Source organism: Sus scrofa, chromosome 5 (assembly GCF_000003025.6).
Source record: "Sus scrofa isolate TJ Tabasco breed Duroc chromosome 5, Sscrofa11.1, whole genome shotgun sequence".
Taxonomy (NCBI): Eukaryota; Metazoa; Chordata; class Mammalia; order Artiodactyla; family Suidae; genus Sus; species Sus scrofa.
The window spans coordinates 61,337,612-61,361,531 of record NC_010447.5 but is presented as its reverse complement, the minus strand read 5'-3'; the positions used below and the strand labels follow the sequence as shown (position 1 = coordinate 61,361,531).

General features: G+C 41.8%; 1 protein-coding gene across 2 annotated transcripts; it reads right to left on the bottom strand.

Annotated features, from left to right (window-relative positions):
• Window positions 263–23,664, bottom strand: YBX3 (Y-box binding protein 3). 2 transcript variants are annotated; one of them, XM_003126475.3, is made up of 10 exons: window positions 23,172–23,664; window positions 19,297–19,360; window positions 18,219–18,252; window positions 15,512–15,601; window positions 13,575–13,697; window positions 10,337–10,540; window positions 4,977–5,077; window positions 3,145–3,316; window positions 2,448–2,547; window positions 263–814 (listed from the first exon to the last, which is right to left on the bottom strand). In XM_003126475.3, the coding sequence occupies exons 1-9, from the start codon at window positions 23,458–23,460 to the stop codon at window positions 2,482–2,484; spliced, it is 1,143 nt and encodes a 380-aa protein (XP_003126523.1). In that variant the 5' UTR covers window positions 23,461–23,664; the 3' UTR covers window positions 263–814; window positions 2,448–2,481. The 2 variants fall into 2 exon arrangements, with proteins under 2 accessions (XP_003126523.1, XP_003355623.1); XM_003355575.3 differs by lacking the exon at window positions 10,337–10,540 and having other exon boundaries at window positions 23,172–23,663.

Below are 23,920 nucleotides of genomic sequence, written 5' to 3'. Positions count from 1 at the left end.
CATCAGTCACCTTAAGTGAAGATTTACTCCAGAGACACAGAGCCCCAAAGCAAGCAAGCCTAGTGCTGAACTCAGATGTGAACTCATTCATCCAAGAATCCCATTTCCTATGAACTCGGCTCATATGCCTACATTTATTAAATAGCACTAATCCATAATCCATAATCCATCTGTACATTTGGCTTTGAACTATTCAGTGAATGAGGCAAGGAAAAAACACGAAATATATACTGAGATAGGAAAACATACTTCACTTATACAATTTTTTTCCTTTCAAGGGTAAAAATTTTATTTTTGAGGAACTTCATACGGCACATTTTCAAAGAGAGTCACTTAAGAAAGCAAAATGTCATCCTCCCCTCATCCTAGAAATAAATAAGGGCATAAAATTTCTTTTTAAATCATGACACTTGGAAGTTTAGCACCAGCATCCAAAATGAACAAAAAAGGAAAAAAAGCATTTACTATATATTTCAAGATTTCTTTGGTTTTCTTCTTTCAATTCATATTACCAAAACAGTAAAAACCAGGAAAAAAAAATATAAACCTAGTAGTTGCTGAAACTGGGGAGGGTGCTCTCTTGTTCTGTGCAGGCGTTCCCAGGATCTCAGATTGCTGGAAAAACTGGCTGACATTTTCCTCGTGTAGTTGTTTGTTTTGTAAAGAATAATAGTAAACATTCTAATGTCCACATCTTGGTTATTGTTCTTCCACTTTATTGCTTGGACGTTTCTTTGGTGTTGTGTTGGTAAGGTCACGGTCTGCTTTTTGCTTTGTTTTATTTTTTTGAATGGTCATTAGTTCTTTAGGTCACCTGGAAAAAAATTCAAATCAAACTTACCAAGAGTGACAAGATGTCCAAAAGTTAAAGAATAAAAAGGCAAAAATGAGTTGCTCTTATGTAATTTAAAAAAAACAATACTCTAAACAAAATCTATACATGTATCATACAGATTTGTACACTAAAACTTTAGTGGAAACTTAAGTAAAATATTTTTATAGACCAGAACAGTCAGTATATAGTAGCAAAAATTTCATAAAATTATATAAAAGAAAATTCTCATCATGAAGCCTTTTCAAATAAATGATACTACAGCATTGATAGGTCTTCATAATTATTTCAGTGGCTGCACAATAGCTCCTAATACAGATATACCACAATATTTAACCACTTCTCCAATACTAGACTATAAATAGTAGACATTTTTTTCTTATATTTTGGATTATTTTCTTAGGAACAATATCTAAAAATAATGTTACTAGGTAAAAGACTATGGCCAGATTGATACATAATTCTGCCAGTTAATGCAAGCAAGCTTGACTATGGAATTTATTTCTATGATAAATTGTCCATGATAGCCAGAGATAAAACAGAATTATTAGCGTAGCAAATGTCTACCTAGCGAAAGGCTCATTTAAATCCCAAACCTCTGCATATAAAAGCAGATGGCATTTAAAAAGTAGAAACTCACAATGATCTCAAAATCTTAATAATTTTTGGAAAAATAACACTGATGCTATGAGCTTTACAACCCATCTAAATTTTAACTGGAAGTTAATTTCTTATTTATTTATTTAATGAAAAGGGCAACAACCAAGAAACACTGAAAAATTAAATTCTCAGGATTTGTATTAGATGAAAAACCCAAAATGAAACATTCTCAAAAGACAGGCTCCATAATTGAGTCAGTGTTTCTGATCTGATCTATTTCTACTTATATAAGTACAATTTCCAAGATCTTTAACAAGAAGACAGAAAAAAGCTGGAAGCAACAATGAAGAAAAACAAGCTAACTTTTATGTGGAGCTTATTCTCCACCACGCCCTGCTTAACAGCATTTCCACATGTCACCTCACTAAATCTTTGCAACCTCCCTAGCAGGGAAGTCTAGCTGGTAACCTCAGTTCACCAGCTGCTGACTCTACTAAGGCAGAGGTTAAAGTAACTGCTCAAGATCATTCAAGCGAATGAGTAGTAGGTACTGCACTGGGTATATAAATCTACCAGCTTTCATGCACTCCATGTACTGCCTCAAAACACATAATGTTGGTTTTTCAAAGGGAACAGGCAAGAAAAAAACCACTCTAGTTTATTCTACAGGTTATTAAACTGAGGCCTTGTCAGGCACTTTAAAATGACCGAATTGGCCACTAGGTGTCACAAAAGTTAAAACTTCAAAAGTTTTCTTAAGTGGCATTGGTAGTTAACAACTGTCTTATCTAGAAAACTAACTCTGTCTGCACGTTTATGTCCCCAGCCTAACAAAATAAGATCAGTCTCAGAGTTATTTAACCACCAAAACGGCTCTTTCTCCAGAATCCGGAAGGAGATTAGAGGCTGGCCCAAATGAATCGAAGAACTCGTTTAGACTGATTTGTGCTACTGTGAAGACCTCCGCGCTGTTTCAGAGAACATCAGCTGGGGTGTGGGCTGCCCGGGCCCCTACCTGCTGATGGTGAAGGTGCCTGGGGAGCCGCGTGTTACTCAGCACTGCTCTGCTCGGTGGCCGGAGCAGGGTTGTCAGATGGTGCTTCGCCTGCTTTGGTCTAAAACAACAAACCGCAAACCAGAAATGAATCTATTCATATGGCAGTGGGAAGTTCAAAACTAAAAGGTCTCAAAAGTCAAAATCTTCCTGCCTATGAAAGCAAATCACTGCGCAAAATAAGATCTTAACTATTCTTAAGTAGGAGTCAAGAATTTAGAACCACAGAAGCATGGCCTCCAAATGGCAAACACACACCACCTCTCTCCATAACAAAAAGCCACACAAGATATACAGTTGCTTCCACCACGTGCCGAGAGGCAGGTTCCTCTCTCTAAGCGCTGTCCTTTGTGTAGAGAGCCCCACACACTTTAGCTCTGAATCCCCATCAGTACGGACAACTCTTTCAGAGGATGTTAATTAGCTGAATTCAAATATTTGGTCTGTGTTTATGTGCAGGTCATCCCTGCACCACCGCCGTTATACACAAATATATGGAGTTTTAAGCAAAGTGCTAATTATATATAAAGATATTATACATTTTTTTTAATACATGAGTGTCAGTTTTCAGATTATAAAACCACTCTCAGGAAGGATCCTGAAGTTTGACGTGACTAAGCATGATCTGGCGGCACTGCCTCTGGCTGGCTGGACTCACCTCTTTGCCATCTTGTGAAGGAGCATTAGGAGGACGGGGGCGCCGCCGATAGTTATAGGGGCGCCGGTACCCACGGCGAGCAGGTGGCTGGTTTGGACCATTGGCCGCTTGTTGATTCTCTTTATCTTCAGCCTCTCCAACAGCCGGGGCAGGTCGTGGGCGAGGAGGGCCCCTAGAACAGAGCACACGAGAGAAAACACATGCAACAGAACAGAGCCCTCAAGAACATCAGGTTTTATTTTTCAAGATTAATAAGTCAAAGGATGGGGACTTACTCCTAGAACTATGCACAGGTTAACATGGCAAATGGAACGAAGGCACAGTGAAAAAACCCTGCTTCTCCACCATTTTCCACCTTCACCTGAATACTTATTTACAGTGAATAAACATCTAAGAACATACACCATGGTCTTACTGGGCACTGCGATAGACACTGAGGATGGAAAAAATCAAAAAAGGAAAAGTACTCTGGTATCTGCCCTCTAAAGACAGTGTCTAGTGGAGACTAGGGATTAATTATGGGAAAGAAACTAACATCACTCACTGTGCCAGAGCCTGCACTGGTGTGTTTTCATGTTGAATAGCTAATTCAATTTCAGTGCTAATTCTGTGAGTTAAGATTTATAGTGATAAAACCAAGAGGTTTAGAGAGGCTACATATTTGGCTGAACCATAGAGGATTGTTGCCTTTACAGATCAAAAAAGGTCAAACATGACTTTCCCAAGATCACACAGCTAGGGCTTGAAAGAGCTGGGATTCACATATTACTACTCTCTTTTTTCCCATTTTTCTTAAGACAGTTCTATGAAGCCTCTTCTATTTCCAAAAGTCCTTGGGAAGGAATCAATAGAATGATTATGTCTAAAACTAAAATGAATCTTGTGAGAAAGAAGGACATAGAGTAGAACAAATCCTTTCTCAAAATAATATACTCACTCTCCTCTCAGTGAACCCACAGGGCCGAACTTCAAGGTGGTGTAAATGTCACTCAGGAATGAAGCTCTACTTTTTCCACTTACCTCCAGGATATGGGAAAGGAACAAGAAGGATTATGATATAAAAAGCTTAAAAAGAAGCTTAAGGAGTCTAGCCCATCTCAGTCTTTACAAGGGATAAAGAAGGAATAAGATGAACTAGCACTCTTCACTGACATTAGCATGGACTGGTAGTAACAACACTGATGACTGAGTGGGGGCTTACTACACCCAAGCACCATACTGACTATCTGAAACATTTTAGTATTTCACCCTATTGACAACTGTTGAATATTCCTCATTGTCCCTTTTAGAAACTCGGTATCTAAGTCTGAGACCAGGAAATTTGCCAAAGGAGATACAGCTACTAATCACAGGTGTGATGAATCATAGGGTGGGAAATTAAACAGAGATGATTTGATCTGTAGCCTGATACAGCCCCTGCCATAGACCACTTCAGTTCTCAGAATATTCAGTATCCTGAATACTCACAGGCACCCAGTTCTTCCTCCATTGGTAGCACTCCCACTGAACTACCCATCGAGTTCTGTTTATCTCATTAAATAACAAAAATTAAGTATTAATTCACTTCCTGTGCAAGCTGCCAGAAATAAATAATACTTCGGTACAGGGACAACTAAAAATTCTAATCATTAAGTAGGGGGGAAATGTCACACAGCCATCTAAAAACATATACTGCAGAATTCCCCCCAAAACTTGGACATACAGAGAAAGCAGTCACATCTTCTAATTACATAATGAATCCACAAAAGAGACCTGAAACCTCCTCATCCATCCTACTGTCACTCACTCACAAGTTCTCTGATAGGTCATTACTAGTAGAAAATGGTACATACCTACTACGGTACCTTGGGCGGTAAGTCGGATTTCGATGAACTGGTCCCTGAAGCTGTGTTCCCTCTGGGACTCCATCCTTCATTTCTCCAATCTCACCAGCCTAGGAGGAGGCAAGGAATGCTGAAGGTGAGTGTCAGGCCACAGGCTAAAACAGCACACAGTTGCATTCAGAATTTTTTTAAAAAGGAAAAAATAAAAAGCTTCATTACAAAGCTGGGAACTCTCCAACCTAACAGTAAACTGTGTACTGACTAGATCAGTGTGGATGACAGGAAAGAAAGCAAAACTCATTCCCACTATACAGTCTTTTGCCTCATCCCAGGGCGCCTCATTTTATTTTAGAACATTAAACATCTTGAAGTGTTGAAAGAAAGGCTCTATTGCAAAAGGAAATGGAATGCTATACCACCCTGGAGCAATGAGAATCTTCTCTACTCAAACTCAAACCAACTACTTCTACAAACTGGGTACCCCTTCCATATGGTTTCTATATTCAAAAGTTCTCCTACACCTCTTACCTACATCTCCGATTTCTTCCTTTCACATTTTTTCCTTTTATCTATTTGCATCATTACTTAAGAATAACATTTAAAATAGAATATACTTCAAGAAATTTAAGCTGGGGGAATACAATTTATTGACGAATTTTCAAGGAAAGAAAACTAAAAACTAAGAAACAAACACCAACAATCTCTAAAATTCATTGTAATAAGCCACATTTCAACCTTCTTTTTTTTCCTCAAAACTAATATCCCTTCCTCCTCCATATTTCACTACGAGAAGCAATCAGAGAAGAAGCTCCACATTCTTTCACTATCAAATCTACCAACCTACCTGCATTTGTTTTTTCCTTCTCTCATCACACCAATTAAGTGGTCCAGGCTCACAGCCAAAGCTAACCCCCTTTTCCTGCACCTACTAGGGTACTTGAACTCTCAATCCCCCCCTTCGCTCCTTCACTGGATGTCATTTCCCTCCTCTCCTCCGTCACTTCCATCCAGGCATAGAAACACACCGGTACTTGAACTCTCAATCCCCCCCTTCGCTCCTTCACTGGATGTCATTTCCCTCCTCTCCTCCGTCACTTCCATCCAGGCATAGAAACACACCGAGACAGCACCCATCTTTTCCAACTTTTTTCTTTAAATAATTACAAACTTACAGGACAGGTGGAAGCATAGAATCTAATCCACAGACCCCATTCAAGTTTTGACAGTTGTCCCAACAATGTCCTTTTTTTGCAAAAAGACTCATTTAGAACCATGCCTTGAATTCAGCTGTCGCTTTATCTGCAATAGTTCTTCAGTCTTTCCTTGGCTTTCAGGACCTTGACACTTTTAAAGGTTACAAGCCAGTTACTTTGTAAAATATTCCTCAGTTGGGGTTGTTTGGTGTCTCCTCATGATTTAGTTTATGCATCTTTGGAAAGGAAGCTACAGAAATGGCACTGACTAATTCTCACTGCATCCTGTCACATAGCATATGGTTTCAATTCCTACTGCTGCTGACAATGTTCACGTCGAGAAACAGTTACGGCTCTTCTGCTCTAAGTTTATTCTTTCCTCCTTTGTAATTTATGAGCATTTTGTGAAGAAGTACTTTCAAAGTCTGTAAATATTTCATTCCTCATCAAATTTATTTATTTATTTATAGCTACAAAGACTCCTGGTTTTCTATTTTATTCAATGGGCCATAATCTGTTACTATCATTACCGGCCAGTGGAACTCTCTCAAGCTGGCTCGTGTCCTTTTGACATGTCTCCAGCATTCTTTGAGTACTTCCTTGCTTTCTGGCACAACAAGATGTTCCAGGCTCATATTGTCCTTTCTCTGGCCTGGCTCTAAAATCACCATTTCTCCAAAGGAGCTTCTTTTTTATTGGAGAATGGTATTTGTAAATGAACAGTCAGGGGCCAGGCATGCTCAATGCTACTAAAGTGTCATTGATTCCAGGCCATTTTCGTAGACAGATAGAAATAAGGAACACACATGCAAACACACATACATATAACACACACTCTAAGTTACACATGTAAGTGTGTGTGTGGGGGGGGGACATATTTGATGTGCCCACATAATGGATTTAGGAGTAAATAAGGTGTTGGTGAGGGAAGGTGTGCAAGGAAGACCAGGAGTGAACTCACTCAATGTCAAAACAAAATCAAACCAAACAAACACCTTGCCCTGACCTCCTCCAGCCACGTTCCCACCTCTCTGAGCTTCTCTGCCGACATACCTATTACAGGAAACCACCTCTACCACTACAGAAACCTCCTCCAAGGGGAATATACCTCCTCTTTCTCATCGCTTGCTCTTTCCTGACTTTTATCCTCACCATACCACTCACCTCCAAGGTACCAGCCTCACTTCCTCGACTTATCAACAGCATTTAACACAGCATTTTCCTCTTGAAGGACATTCTCCCGGTCTGCTCCTACTCATTGTCCTTTGCTAGACTCCTCATCTCCCTAATCCTTAAACACGGGCGTGCCCCAGAACTCGGTCCCCAGCTCCGTTTTCTAACTTACGCTCATTTTATAGTTAATCTTGCCTTTAAATTCGTTCTGATGTCTCCATGGGTGTATCTATGGTCTCGGCTCTCCCGAAAGGCTCCCTTCCGCCTCTGAACTCGCCATTCCCTCTGCCGCCCATGCCCTTCCCAGTATGTAAACAATCTGCCCCCTTTCTTCTTTTAGGGCTCTTCTCAAACACAGCCCCAAAGACTCTATCAATCACTTTATCTAAAATCACACCATCTTAACTCAGGCCACTTTCTACCTCTACCTTTGTTTTATGTTTCTGCCTACTTGACTTATCCACTTGGAGGCAATATTTAATGTGTGAAGGAGTTCTCCAAAGGACTTCTGCCCTCAAACCTGGTCTTTCTTCACACAAAGGTAACCTTTACTCCTCACACCACACATGCACTCCATCATTAAATGCTGTCACTTGTATGTATAAGACATTTCCTAAATCTGACCACTTGCCACACTGCCACTGCCAGCCCTCTAATCCACGCCATGATCATTTCTCCCAGGGAGGGGACAGGAGCTGGTTTCTCTACTGCTGCTGCTGCCTCCTGTGGTCCAGCCTCCTTAAACAGTCCAATGTCTTCCCAAAAACTTTCTTCCCTGCTTAGATCTCTTGACTGGTCTTTCATTTAGAATAGGCCAATAGTTCTTATCATGGCCCACCAGGCATGCTTGGTCTGCCCTGAGGCACCACCTTAATCTCACCCCCAACCCTCTCTTCACTCATACCACCCCGACCACATGAGCCTCCTTTAGTTCTGTGAACAAGCAAAGCTGCTGCTTCTTCAAGAACCTTGATACACACACACACACACGCACAGAAAGAGAAAGAAAGAGCAATCTACATGTATAAAGGACGAGCATTTACTGGAATGAGACTGGATCGACAGACTGGGTTTCCATCAAGCTCTACCACTTCTTGCTCGTGTAGCCTTAGATAAAAGTTGTTAATTTTTTAAACTACTCAAATCCCTTCATTTACAAGCACAACAAAAATATAGAAACCACTGCCAACTCCATAAAGCTGTAGGGAAAACTGAGTAAGAACTGATTTCAAACATCTGTCACTTAGTAGATGCCAAACAAGGTTGCTCCCTTTCCACTACCATGTAATTCTTTTCTCAAAGACTACAAATAGCTGATATTAGCTCAGTAACCAATTCTACTTATTTTTCAAATCTCTAGAATTATTATCTTTTATAAATGGAAGTCATTCGGAACACTAATCTATCATGCTATGTCCTTGGTACATGCTATTGGCCTGCATATCATCCTTTCCCTGTTATGTCCAATAAATTTCACAGTTCTGTATATAGTGGGAAATATTGGCAAAGACCTTTCTGTGGGACCCCAATCATTTTTACCATCTCAGAGATCTAAGTTTTTAAGCCATTACATGGACAACCTGGAAGTAGCTTGGTTCTATGGGAGAAAGTTTTAGGGATTTTCATTTGGTGCTGTTGGCTGGCTTAAGCAGACTTGTGTCACTGAACAGTCAGTATGGTATGTATTAAGACTCTAAGGAAAAACTGCTGAAGCGTTTATTTCAGCTATGAAGTGGTTAAGAATTTCAACCCAAGTTAAAACAACTAGATGCCATTGCCAGAATATGCACACACTTTTCCAAATTAGTTTTCAACCTGTTTCTATAAATGATGTTCTACATGGCACTAGAAAATCCCTTTCTCTAAACCTTCCATTCCTAAGGGGAAATATATTTTATTTCAAACAAGTTGGAAAAGAATCATAGTCTCAAAAAAAATATGATACATATGTATATGCTAAATACTGAGAAGGATTATTTCAGGAAGGTACTACTAACATCCTAAAAATAAATGTGTATGACAATCTCCCTGACTCTTCCTGTCCTCCTTTCCTAGAGGCCCAGAGTGCTGCCCTAAAGAAGCCTACTATGCCTCATGTACCCAATCTCTCCATATATGTAAGGCGACTTGTTATTTTTAGCGCATTTGTCAGGGACAGCTGTTAAAGAGTAGAAGGGAAAAAAACAAGAAGCAATGTAGAAAGAACAGTCATGCATGATAGGCTAGGAAAAGGGCAGCAAAGAACAGACTGAACACAATGTTCAGTCAAAATACTTAACGGGAAAACAGAAACCAAGGACACTAAGAGGAAAAAGTTGTAGCAGATAGCAACAAAAACAATGTCTTATCCCAAGATTTCTAAGGTCCTGGGAACTGCAAAGTTGGTATAAGGCTTATTAATTACAGGTCAAGTTCATTATAGTTGTATCAATACTTTGCAGTAAAAAAGGAGAATCAATCAACAGTCTCCAATCTGTGTGAGGTTGTAATAATCAACACCATCTCATCTAAATTAAGGACTTTGTAGTCCTTAATTCAATCCTGAGGCATCACACTAAAGTCTTTACTCTTGAGTTTGCATCACCACCCCATGGTGGAGGAGACCATTCCCATTTAATGGATGGGCAAGTCAATCTCAAAAGCTCACAGATAATAAGTAGCAGAGACAAGATGCAAATCCAGGCCTGCCCACCTTCAGGGTTAAGCTCTTACACATGGCATCTGTCTCCACTTTATGTCTTTTATTCTTCCATAAACTAGGAACTGGGCCCTCTCCACCCCCCAGTTATAGTCAAGGCTCGTGTGGTCCTGTTTTGGAAGTGTTCTAGGGTGACTGCTCTGAAAAGGCAGGCTAGAGGCCAGGCCTCCACTGTGGTAGCATCGGGGAGCCAAGAGCAAAGTTTTATTTCCGGCAGCTGGTGTTGGAGGAGGAGGAGGAAGAGGAGGCAGAGGAAGGACGAAGGGGTGAGGACGGCTGAAGAGAAGTCCCAGGTGCCAGTTTACCTGCATTCTGTTGGGATGGGGAAAGACCCGAGAGCGGCGGTCAAAGGTCTGTCCCACGTGGTAAGGCGGGAACCGCCGCCGGTACTGAGGGCGATACTGGGGGCGGCGCAGCTGACTCCGGGCCCCAGAGAACTGCCCGTCAGTGGCAGGGGGCTCAAATCCTTCACTGCTGCCGCTCCCTTCCTCCTCCTCCTCCCCAGCGTACTAGCGAAGCAAAGAAACAGAGATTCAGAAGGAGTTTCAGCAGAAAAAGAACCAAAGAATACCATTTAGGATGAATAACACCAAAAGGGAGAAAAAAAAAGTCTCCCCAAAGGGAACAATCCCTTCTATTATACAGACAAAATGCATTTATCCCAGATTATCAGGTGATTACCTGGGATAAACTACATTAAGAGTAAAGTAGATCTGTGCAGATAAAATACCAAGAAGCAGAAAAGCAAGTGCAATGGATCTATAATGCATTTAGGATGCATCTAATTAGAACTGGTGAAATACCTGTTGACCAACCAACCACCCAAAAAACATCTACAGAGTTGATAATATTTAGCTTTTTTGCCAAATGCGTCTCCCCCAACATTTGCCACCCACTCGGGTAGAGTCAAGAAAAATATATTTTGTGGTGTTATCAACAGGTTGGTCTTAAGTTGTTTGCTTCCTGAGGTAGTTCTCAAAGTATGGGTGGGGTCTCTGAAACTCATAATGCTGGTAAGATACTATCTCTCTTCCCCTCTCATGCGTGTTGGAGGGAGGCCGGGTCCTCCCGGAAGCTACAGTGTCACATGGCCTCTTGGCAGCCTGAATGCAGGAACTGCAGGAATCCAGCTGTCTTCTATTAAACCAGATATCATGGACTTGCAAAAAAGCAATACTACTCTTCTCACTCAATTAAAAAAGTACCATTTTCATAAAAATGGTGTTAATATCTATATGTAATGAGTTTAAGTAAATTAAATCTTTTAAATGTCTGCTTTAATTTTTAATACAATAAACATTCACAGATATAAACACACAAACAACAAATTCTGGGATCCTATAGTTAAGCAGTTAAATGGATCCAAAAATCAAAAGGTTTGAGAAACACTGACTTATGGCATGATCTTCTTTATATGTTTAGGAATAAAGTTTCAATTATAATAGACAGTAGTAAGTAACAGATACAGTTTCTAAATATAAGCGTTATTAACAAAGGGAATTATTGACTCATATTTCTTCCTTATTTAACATATCACATACTGATATTTTATATCAAAAAATATAAGCAAACAGTTCAATATCCCTCATAGAATTTTTAGTTCAAATCTTAAAAGAGGGATTGAAATGCTGAAAGTAGTCTTAAGGGAAGTAACTACAGTTTTAAAAAATGAACAAAATAAAATGACTGATTTATTTTGGGGATGAGGATATTTAAGATTTAGAACTGTCCAGAACCAAGCCCACAGAGCAATTAAATTTCCCAAAGAGGAAAAACCTCAGCTATAGCTTCAACTAGTCTAATTTCAGAAAAACCATGCCATTCTACTCTATAAAACCTGTAGCAATGACAATCCCCAATTACGTAAAGATACATTAGCATAGAAATGTTCACCAAAATATTAAGTATGAGACTGCATAAATCGTTTTCTCTTTGGGTTTTTCTCTATCTTTCAAGTTTTATATAACCACATCTTTGATTAAGAGTTTTACAGCAATTCCCTTGTGGCCTAGTGGTTAAGGATTCGGCATTGTCACTGCTGTGGCTGGGTTTGATCTCCGGCCCAGGAACTTCTGCATGCTGTAGGCATGGCCAAAAACATAAACAGAAATTTTAAAGTAAAGTTAAAATCCAAAACATTTGTTAAAAAAAAAAAGGGTTTTGTAAAACAAGAATAATAATACCACCTTCCCCAAAAGTGCTCTCGAGAGGTACTCAATAAGCTGTCAGGACTTAAAGACGTCAAAACAGAAAATCTTCATTTATGCATACTTTCAGAATTTTGATAATTTTATTGCTAACTATCTTTTACCTGCATGACTTCAGAATTTCCAGCTGAGGAAAAAAGTCTTTAATAGAAAAACGTTCACTAAAGGCTTTCTACCACTTTTTCTTCTGAATTAACCTAGAATCAAAGTAATTAAAACTAGAGCTCCATGAATTTAATGGACTTGAAAGAGTTAATTAACACAATATAGTAAATGCTATGGCACTTCATTCCTACCACCCCCCTACACAGCTTATTAAAAATCAAATAGGATAAGCAAAACCTGGGTAAGAAAACCAATGAAACAGAAAAATAAGATGTCATAGAGAATCTGATAATAATCAATTTGGGCTGCGTGTGAGGATGACGGAATGAAGAGGGAAAGCAATTAGGTGAATGGAAAGATATTAATCTATCCAAGCACAGACATAAATCATTCTTAACCTGCAAATACTTTATTCTGGTGAGATTTTTCAAAAGTTTCCCTTCAATGATATATAACCACAATCCTGTTCTCACAAAGCAGCTTGAGTTTTACACCGTAGCATCACTTTGAGGTACTAAGTCTAGAAACGTTAAAAGATGCCTCGTGACCACAAATTGGATGGGATTCTTTTTGGGTGCCTTGAGAATACTTTAAACTGAGCTTCCTAAGAGAGCTCCAGCTCTACTTTTTTGTAAAGTCTTTCACCTGGAATGTTACCAATCTAGAGAACTAAAAATCTAGTGAATTAGCTATTCTTTACTTTGAAATAAGGAGAAATGCCGTGCTAAATAAAATATCTACATAATGGAGTCAAATCAGCTAATATTTCTGTGGCCAGCACTGTTCATCACGTATTCCTGAGTGATTCCCCATTCTTCCTTGCCAAGCAAAGGGTGAATTTCTTAGCCAGTGCCAAGGGTTGAACACACGTTTTAGTCAATCAGGGAAATCCCAGGCCCCTTTTCCAGTGGATGCCACCTGACCCAGTTTTGGCCAGATAAAAAAGCCAAATGACGAGAAAACCTTTCTGACAACCTTGGCCCAGCCCACTTTAAGTAAGCCTTCTTGACTTGCAGCCAAATACATACAACTGATACAATCGATAAGTGGCAAGTTTCCAATAGGAACAGCGACTAAGGTTAAATTCTGGACACTAAAAATTTCCCATGGATTAAAAAAACACAAATCATCGTGTCTCCTGGAGAAGAGTTGGCACTGATGGGCTCCAAGCATACGCACTAACGTTAGAGGTGAACACGTCAACCGCTGCCTTAGGAGAGGGAGCACGTACATTGCGAGGAGGCCCTCGGCGCCGGCCGTAGTAGCCGCGTCGGTAACGGCGCCGATCGGCAGCATAGCGGCTCCCCTCCACCGGGACACCATCCGGGCCGGTCACGTTGGCTGCTTCTGCACCCTGACAAGGAAGAGAAGCAAAGACAGCCTTGGAATTAAAAAGATGCCAAACTAACTACCAGAAACACCACCTTAGGCAGCCAGCACGTTAACAAGGGGCAGAACCTACTCGAAATGCCTACTGTGACCTCAAAAACACACCCACGTTTTGATAAGATGAGCAAGCTGATGTCGCTATTGAAATGTATATAGCTTGTTGGCTTCCACAACCTTTGCTTTCTTGTTTGCGTCAAAAGCAATATGTGGCTCTTTAGAGAACATAAAAGGTAAATAGAATGCAACTGTAAAGGAAGTAATGCTACACCAGGAAGAACATTTCTCACTGGAAAATAACCATGTTCTCTATCTAGAAAATGTTGAAAGCTATGTCACTCTACGAGAGACTAAGAGTCCCTTCAAGGGCTCACATGGCTCTGTCCAGCATTGAGCTATGGTAAGAGAAAACTTCTCCCATCCAGGCAGCAGGAAGGAAGGGCCCTTGACTTAGCCTGCACAAATGCAGCCCCTGGTTTTTTTGTTTTTTTTGTGGGTTTTTTTTTGGCTTTCTTTTGTCTTTTTAGGGCCGCACCTGTGCGCATATGGAGGTTCCCAGGCCAGGGGTTGAACTGGAGCTGGAGCTGCTGGCCGGCCACAGCAATGTGGGATGTGAGCCACATCTGTGACCTACACCACAGCTCACGGCAACACCAGATCCTCAACCCACTGAGCTGTGCCAGGGATCGAACCCATGTCCTCATGAATACTAGTCGGGTTCGTTAACCACTGAGCCAGGACAGGAACTCGGCATAAATGCAGTCCCTCTTTAAACCTTCTTCTTATGTTTTGCAACACTTGACCTTCGTTCCATTTCTCACATGGACAAATGGATCAAGTAATGCTTCAAAAACATTTGGACAAAAGAGATTCGAAGTGTGTGTTTCCCACTCTACATCAATCTGTAAAACCTTAAATTATGAAAATATACTGAGGTAAAATTTCCCCGGCCAAACAAAACTTTAAGAATTGGACACGACAGATGATTATAGATCAGTCTTTGCTGGTAGATAATTTGAAACTCAGAGATTTGCAAGATACCTTGGGGATCACAGTGGTAAAGAAATCATTTAAACTTCTGTATTAGATGAAATAAAGTGATTTTTAAAAAAAGAAAACCAGAAAACAGTTCGAGAGCTGCTAAGAATATGGACTATGGGATGGTGTGTATGTGAAAAGAGCACACACAGGAATTAAGCAGTCAGTCACTCAGCTCATAATTTCACTGCCACACTTAGCTGTCATGGCAGCTGTACCATATATAGTTTTAAAATGTTTCTATTCTTATCTCATACTGTTTTACTGATTATCTATATATGAGAGACCACTGGTTAAAGGACAAAGATTAAAGGACATTACTAACATTGGAATTAAATATCTAATAGCATGAAACTCTGTAGAAGCACTTACAAATCACAGCCTAAAAACTTTATTCTTAGAAAAAAATATCTTTGGCCCCAAAGCAGCTTTTATCTATTTTTAACACTATAAAACAGTTTAATTTTAATCTACTCTTGAATATACATTTGGTACCTAAATGTCATTTTAAATCTTGAGAAATTAGCTTTTACTTCTTTGATTAAATAATAGTCATCATTTATTAAAATATAAATTAAAATACTCTTTTTTATACAACCTCAAACAATGTATATAATGACAATAAATAGAAATATTTTTACTTAAAAGTCACACCTTTCTGCCTTACAAAAAAAATCCAAGGCTGATGAGAGACCATTTACTATGAAAGAAACCTTAGGATATCCAACCACAATTTCCTCTCACCTTCTCTCCTTCAACCACATCAAACTCTACAGTTTCTCCATCTCCTACACTGCGCAGATACTTCCGTGGGTTATTCTTCTTGATGGCAGTCTGTCAAAAGAACAGAAAATTCTAAGTGAAGTATATGTCAAAATCGGCCACAGATTTCACTGCTTTCAAGTTTGCTGGCTATATTGAAGAAATTGTTGATCTAATATTACTTTTTAAAAGTATTCTTCTGGGAGTTCCTGCCACGGCTTAGCAGAAACTAATCCGACAAGTATCCATGAGGATGCGCGTTCAATCCCTGGCCTCACTCAGTGGGTTAAGGATCTGGAATTGCTGTGAGCTGTGGCGTAGGTTGCAGACACAGCTCGGATCCCGCGTTGCTGTGGCTCTGGTGTAGGCCAGCAGCTGCAGTTCTGATTCGACCCCTAGCCTGGGAACTTCCATATGCCGCAGGTGTGGCCCTAAAAAAAAGTATTCTTCCAACTAGCCTGGCTCTCCAAAACAAAAAACCTCTAAAAACTATGTTTTACATTATTTTATTGATTCATGTTATCCTTCAAAATTCATCTTGGTAGGTGGATTAAACTGAACGTATAGCCACAGCCTACCACCCAGTCATGATACTGGATAGATTCATTCCCTCACACTACCGTCTTAGATCCAGACTACACCTCCATTAATGGGCGGGGGGGGGGGGACTGGGGGGATGCCTTCATGAAATCTTACATGCACACATAAAGACAAAAATACACTTTGGGGCTAGAAATGTCTGAAGACAGCAGAAAGTGCTAACCTCAAAAGAAAATTCGAAAATGCCAAGAGGATAAATATTTCTGACAGAATATACAAAATTACCTTAAGAAAAAAACATTACTGACAGTCTTCTTCTTCTCTCCCATTTTATGGATAAGGGAACCAAACAGAGGCTGATAAGTGGATTTTTCTGCGGTTATAAAAATACTGGCTTGGGGAAGAAGGTGGGAAGGAGGAGGGTAGGTAGGGGAAGCGTAATAGGGCAGGTGGGGAAACGTACTCCCCTGTACTGTAACTGTATGATATTTACTCAGCTTTTTCCCATCACATCATTCACATGTCACCTCATCCCTATATGTACCCCGAGATAAGACATTAAAAGATTAATGAAGATATTATCCTGCCTTGAACAGCTGTACCTACATATCTGTATATGAATGGCCTTTCTTTGTCAATCAATGGAGGGAAGAGAATAATTTCTACACTGAATTCCCATTTCTTTAGCTGGTATCTCTAAGTAGTTAAAGGGGCTCTGAGTTTCTATGGAACTAGGTCAACCTTATTTTATAAAGCGATTAGGCATGTGTAATCCAGCCCTTCCCTTACTCTGAGTAGGAGGGAGAAAAAAAAAAAAAAAAAAGAATGAGCCAATAGGGCAGAGAGACCTCACCCACAGAGGAAGAAGGCAGTTCTGGACAGGATATACGCACCGAGCCTGAACATCAGCCATTCCAAAAACAGCCCCTCCCTGCCGGCTTGTTCCCTTTTTCCTGTTAAACTGGGCAAGTCTCAACACATGGAGGTGACTCACCACGACCTCAGGGGGCTGGAATCAGGTCAGACACTCACAGGCAAATGAAGCTGGCCACCAGTGCAGAAACTGGGGAAGTCCTTTTACTCTAGCTGCCACCAAAATGCAGAGTTCTTACCCCAAAAGGTCGACTGACTGCTAGCTGTGATGACACTCCCTTTCAGTCTGTTATAACTTTAAAAATCATTGTATCTGAACAAAATAATCTACTCCAATTACCCAGCAACAACTGACATACAACCAAGAGAAACCACAACTAGAGAGCTTATTTTTAGGTATCACTCTCTCCCGTCACCAACCACTACCCCAATACACACGCCATCCTAAATAGAAAGGCTATAAACAGAGGCTTGACAGAGGTGAACAGTGCTGGTTCCAGTAGCTGCCTCTGCGCTTCTCGGTTGTTACACTAAGAACTGCACACACAAAAAGACAATTCACTGAAAACTAATTTCTCTAAAACAACACTAAGTGCACCTACTCCCTCCTTTAACCTATTCTGCCAAGCAAATCTAGGATACACAATAATGGAATAACATCCTAGGCTAATAATGTAAAGAAAGACTGAGACTGCTATACAGAGAAACCCAGGTTTTCCATATTTTGCCCGTTTTCTACATTTCCTTTGGATTTAGGGGAATGTGGGCATTGACCTGGACACATGCTAGCCATGCCTTGTTTTAGTGGAGGGACGACTATCCTGAGAGTTGGGAGTCTCCTTGTGTCTAAGATGCACGCACGTTAACCATCTGCTTCATTTGCTATTTCCTTCAAGTGTGAGCTGCTCTGATGGAGCTTTAACCAAAACCCACCCAGGAAAAAGCAAGATGGGTTCTACTCAGGAGAACAGGAGGCTAACAAAGCAACAGAAGGGTTTTTGCTAAAGATTCAAAGGCTTTACAAATTAGAAAGTGGTCTAATTATTGCTCTATTAAACTGCAAAAACAAAAACTGTTTGAAAGCAGTTAATGATGGGACAGAAGGGCTTATGTGCTAATCTTAAAATGTGAAGCTGAGCTCCCTTGCCAAAATAAAACCCCAGAAAGAGTTTAGAACACAACAGTAACATGTAGGACTTGATGGGAAGGAGACAATAGCACATTACAGAGGCCCCTCTCATCTCGGGGCAAATGTCACACTTACTATCCTTCTTACCTGATGTACAAACACATCTTCTTTGGTGTCATTTCTGTTGGAAAACAAAAAGCTCACAATTAAAGGTACTAGGTATGTGGGAAAACTTAAAAAGAACAGACGTTTCGTGAGTAGATCCTAAGACCTCAAAACACAATATAAATGTTTCCTTATCCTCTAAACTTAATTCAGATGCCTTCGATCGATCCTCCTTCAAAACTTCTAAACCCACAAGATACCCACCTTACTCCTCCCCATGACCACAGAGCTTAGATATAAGCACCCAGATTCAACATAGAGAAGCATCCCTTTCCTCTGTCGTCTCTTTCTAAATCACATGGTATGTAACCAGAGCCCTAGACTTCCCTCCCCGCAAAAGCAAAGCAAGACAGTTAAAAGGACAGGGCACAGCTGTGAACTAGGCTCTCCTTACACTGAAACCTAAAACAGCCCCTCCACCCCACTGCCACCCTGTCCTCCCCCCACCCCCCACCCCCTGCCACCCTGCCTACCAAAACATGCAAGGAAGAAACTGGAGGACTTTTTTTCCAAGAAGCGGGGCTGGGGAGGGGGAGTAAAGAAAATGACGATATCATATAAAAACATCAGAATACTCCCAGCAGCTTGCAGTTGTGTTCTTGGTCCTATATGGTTAGAAGTTACCATGGTTTAAAGAAAACAGTAGGGTTTCTACACAGGACTTGGACCAGACCTGGTTTACTGATGCAGCTCAATTACTCACTAGTTGTGTGACCTTAGGAAAGTTGTTTAACCAGTCTAAGACTCCATTTCTCCATCTGTGAAACTGTGGATACCAACTCAATTATCCTAAGGTCCTTCCCATTTCTGATTTACCCTCATCTCTCTCATCCTTTTTTTTTTTTTTTAATGACTAGATTTTATAAAACAAGTTATTTCCCAGTGTTTTGGAAATGCATTTTAACTAGTACTTAATCAGTAGATTAAAAATGAGAATATTTACATGTTCAGAAATCTTATAACTTATATAAGCCATTAATAAAGAATGATAAAGAGCCCCAACAGCAGGTGCCATGACACGTTGTGCATTTAAAACATGCAGAGATGTGTGCACACATACCGATTTATAAATCCATATCCATTTCTGACGTTGAACCATTTGACAGTGCCAAGGACTTTGGTGGCTAAAATAGGATTAAGCAGATAAATTAGTATCTGACCTACAAAGAGATAGAGCTCATATCACTAAGGTCTTGATAGCATTATTTAAAGCCTAAACATACTTGAGGAAACCATTAAAAGCTTAACTCCATAGTATACTGGGAACAGAAAATGGAGCAAGTGAAAACATCACAGGGAAATACTGTTCGGAAGACAGAAACCTTTCCTCTTTGTTAAACTTTTCAGTAATGTCCTAAGGAATGGTCCTAAGTCTATACACTCCACAGTAATTAAAATTGAGAAACACCGTTTAAGGCAAAACACCACGGAAATGTGCTCTTTCAAGTTTTAACACAGAAAAAAAAATTTTAAGCACAAAAGAAGGGTCAAAATGAGAGCAACTGTAGACATGCGAACAAGGTAAGTACCAACGACGTCACACGTCACATTCACACTTTGAAATAGTAGGCAAACTTCAAATAGTGAAATAGTAGCTCCTTGTTAATAGCTAATCTACAAAGACCTGAAGAAACTTGTCTCCATGCCAGATGGGGGCCTATCAGAGGAGTCAAGAGTAATAATAGAACTGATGTCTGTCTCAGCCCAGTTCTGTACTTACCACCCTGAGACATGATGTAACAGGCCCTTTCAAACCAGTGATGAACTTGGGATTCTATTTCATTGTTTACCCTACTCTCCAGCAGTTGGTGGGAATCAAACTCAGCATTTTCGTATAAAACTCCTCTCTTTAACTTGATTACTGTCTCTATGTTCCATCATGAGTAGGACCACTTCTGTACAATGCCAGATGTTAACACAATTCAAGAGAAGGAATCTGAACAAAGAGTATGGTCATAGAACTTGTACTTTGTAGATTCAAATTTATTTCAATCATTTATGATTTTAGATGACTCCTTTGAATTAACTTTAAATACCAAACCCAGTACCTCTAGGAAATGCCTATGTCTAAATTCAGGAAATGCATAAAGCAATTATCAAGACTCACTGAAACAGGAAATCTGACTACAGAGTAACTTTAAAAAAGAAAAAAGCTTAGTAGAGAATGAACATAACAATTAACATTAGTCTATGCCTCTCTGTGAGATACAAAGTTTTTAATTTTCAAGCATAAACAATAAGGATTCTGTTTTAAAAATCAAGACTGAAATAGTAATTAGGACTTGCTTTGCTGTGGGCAGGGTTAGTTCTGAGTTTTGCTGGGTTGATAGGCTTGAGGAAGTATTTCAGCTCTCTATAAAAAGAATAAAAAAAGACAAAAAACTCTTTATGCCTTCAAAGCCATCCAGCCCACCATTTACTGAGCAATCTCCAGCTCTAATTCCAAGTAAGGAATACATCTCCAATGAAGAGATATTTTAAACCATTAAAATCTTCAGTTTTAGGCCATTTTAACTAGAGCTGCAGGGCAAAGAAGAAAAAGCCATTTTATGTTTTCAATCCAAATGCACAGAGAAGACTGTTTTTTGATAAATCATATGCTTTTAAATCACTTAGTATGTCAAATGATATGCTTTTTTGTGTCTCCTTTCCTTTGCCCCCAAATTAATGACCTAGAGGAATGTAAGGAAAACATAAAGCTAGGAACTCTTTTTTGATTCATTTTCATAGAGTTAATGTCTATAGGCACTGCCAAAGGCATAATCTTGATTGGAAAAACAACACAAAGAAGGACAAAGATGAAAGTGATTTGCAAGTATAACTCCAGACTGAAGATAATTTTTATTCCCAATGCAGTTTTTAAAAATTTCTGAATTCCACAAATATTCCCAATGAGTTAATAAGACCAAACACATTCATGCACACTTCTTGCTTGAAAACCATCAACTCACTTCCCATGCACAGAAAGGGATGTGGAGACAAAGTTGAAGACCATTAAGCTTCAAAGATGTTCCAGAAGGGAAGTGTTCTTATGGTCAGGTAAACTACTTTTCCTGACTATACACTGAAGTTAAAGACCGTTTGTTAAAATTAAAAAACACAAACAAAACAAAACAAAAACACTGGAATGGGAAAATCCCAAACCAGAATTCAATTTCAGTCAGCCCTGTGTCTGGCACATTTTAGGCACCCATGTGTTTGCTTGGCTAAGGAAAGTTGATGGCAGAACACACTGGACAGAGACGGTGTTGAAATGTCATGTGGAAGGCTGTCCTTGCTTTTGAGAGTTGAAGTGACAGTGGAAAGATCCAAGACCTCCAGACTCATCACCAGGATGTGCTACAGACTTAAAAGCAGTTGGTGGTTGAGGAAATTTTAATGTTATCTGTTTCCTTCATCTTTAAAGATATCTGCTTCGGTTTAAAATTCAGAAGTTTAGTCAGATCAAGGGAAAAGCTGCAAAATCTCCCTTAAAGGCAAATAAATTATCATTAAGAATAGATCTTAACACTGCTTTGGGTAGGCCAAGGTTGCCTCTCTGGCATTTTGCATGGAAGTGTTCCAAGGAACACTTGTTGGAAACTATATCACCATGCAAACCTTACTAGACTTAAAGCAACTTTTAAGTCCAGCGATATGAGAGCTATTTGGCTTCTTAACCCTACACATATTACATTTAGCACGCTGTTTGACAGTTAACTGAATAAAATTTAGCCCAGGGGAGGAAGGGGGGGGCATGAAAAGAGGCCTCTCAAGGCAGGAAACATGGAATCGGAATCTTATTAAACTTTTCTTTACATTATTCCCCCAATTTTCTTCTTCGAAAACTGGGCAAGCAAGACTCAGATCAAACATGCCCTATCCAAAATACTGAAAACTTCTTGGAAGCATCCCACAGCATCTCTTACCTTCCCTGTTTTAAAAAAAGAGGGAATGTTACAGCACACACCCTTTAGAGAACTTATTCCCCACCCACCTGCTCTGTAAACCGGTTTAAGGCCCCACCTAGGGCTTTACTTCAGGAGAGAATGCTGAAATATTCGATAAAACCACCAACCACCACAGACGCCTTTTGTTATGCCCTGCTCCCCCACCCCCGACCTGTATGGCTCCTCTTCCGATCTCCTTCCCGGAGTTCCAAGTCCCAAGATAACGATGCTGCGAACTAACGTCATACCCACACTTCCGACGAAGTTTTTTCAGCTGCTGCACCAAATGCTTTCCCACAATCCGGGAAGAAGCAAATGTGTAGGGATTGGAAAACACTGACTGGTTCTTTGCAGCAGCGGGCAGAGAGGGAGGGGGACGAGGGACCAAAGCCCAAGTTTCCCGGAGAGGATTGCAACACCTCTCCGCCGACATGTGGCCGACAGAAGCGTGGCCTCGTTCCTGCGCCCCCGTGGGAAGGGCGTCAGGGACAGACACCTGAGCCTTCCCAGCAAGATGCCTTTGCACCTTTCCCTCCCGTCTGGTCCGGCGCCTTCCTCTCCCCCGAAGGAAATGCTCTCCTCACCCAGAACCTAGGCGAGGACTACTATGTCCCCGTCCCACGTGGGTGCTGTCCCATCCCTACATCCGCATCTATCCCAAATCTGGATCCTCTTTCCCGACCGCCGCTCCTTTCCCCTTTGTCCGGAGGGATGCTTCGCCATGGGAGTGTGCGACAGTGCGTGCCCAGGGGATCCAAGTTAAGTCCCGTCCCTCACGGGCCTGGGACCTGAAGGGACGCGCTCAGGCGGCGGGGAGCGCAGGGCGCCGCGCGCTCACCTGGCAGCGCCTGGGGGACTGGCCACCTGCGCCAGGGACCCGAGGTCCCCGGGGACCCCGTGCTGTCAGGCCTCCCGCGGAGCGGGACAGGCGTGGGAGCTGCCCACACGTGCTCCGCGGCCGCCCGCTCCTCCCGGGGCAGCCTCCATCCTCCCGGGCCTGACTCACCGAGAACTTTCTTCTCCGCGTCTTCACTGCCCGCGGCGGCCGAAGAGGCGGGGGCCGCGGTGCCCGGGGCCGTGGGGGCCGCGGGGGCCGCGTCTCCACCCGGGTTGCCCGCTACCAGGGCGGCGGGCGCCGGGGCGGCGGCCTGGGGCGCGCCGCTGCCCGCCGGGCTCTTGGGCGCGGGGTCCTGGGGGGCCGCGGCGGCCGCCTCCGCCGGAGCCTGCGGGAGGGTGGTGGTGGTGGTAGTGGTGCTGGTGGTGCTGGTGGTGGTGGCCTCGCCCGCCTCGCTCATGCCGCCTCCTCCGCTCTCCCTCGGGCACCTCGGTGGCGGTTGGTCGGCGGTTAGCGCAGCTGGAGGTCGCGGCGGCCGGGGCTCGCTCTCGGGGAGGCCGGTGCGGATCTCGTGGCGCGGGCGGCGGCGGCCGAGGTGGGTCTCGCGGCGGAGGCGGCTCGAGCTCTCGGGCTGTGCGCTCGCTCTTGGGCTCCTCGCTCGATCTTACTGCCCCAAAAATGGCCCCGCGCAAGTTTTTCTAGGCGGCGCACCGGCCGGAGAGGGAAGAGGGTGGAGAGAGTTGGCTCCCGAGTTGGGCATCGACTTCATTAGCATTTAAAGGGGCCCGGTGCCCTTTCCACCCGCCGATCGGCCCGGGACTGAGAGCAGGGGCCCGAGTGGCCGGGAAAGGAAAGCAAGGGTGGATCTGAGGTTGGCAGGGTACTCTGGAGTTTTCTGCCGAGCACGCTCTGCCGGCCCT

Coding starts and splice junctions, on each gene's coding strand:
- YBX3 (XM_003126475.3), bottom strand. CDS start 23,460: ATGAGCGAGGCGGGCGAGGCCACCACCACCAGCACCACCAGCACCACT. Junction 19,361..23,171: donor CGCGGAGAAGAAAGTTCTCG/GTGAGTCAGGCC, acceptor ATCCTATTTTAG/CCACCAAAGTCCTTGGCACT. Junction 3,317..4,976: donor CGCCCAAGGTACCGTAGTAG/GTATGTACCATT, acceptor GCTCTGTTCTAG/GGGCCCTCCTCGCCCACGAC.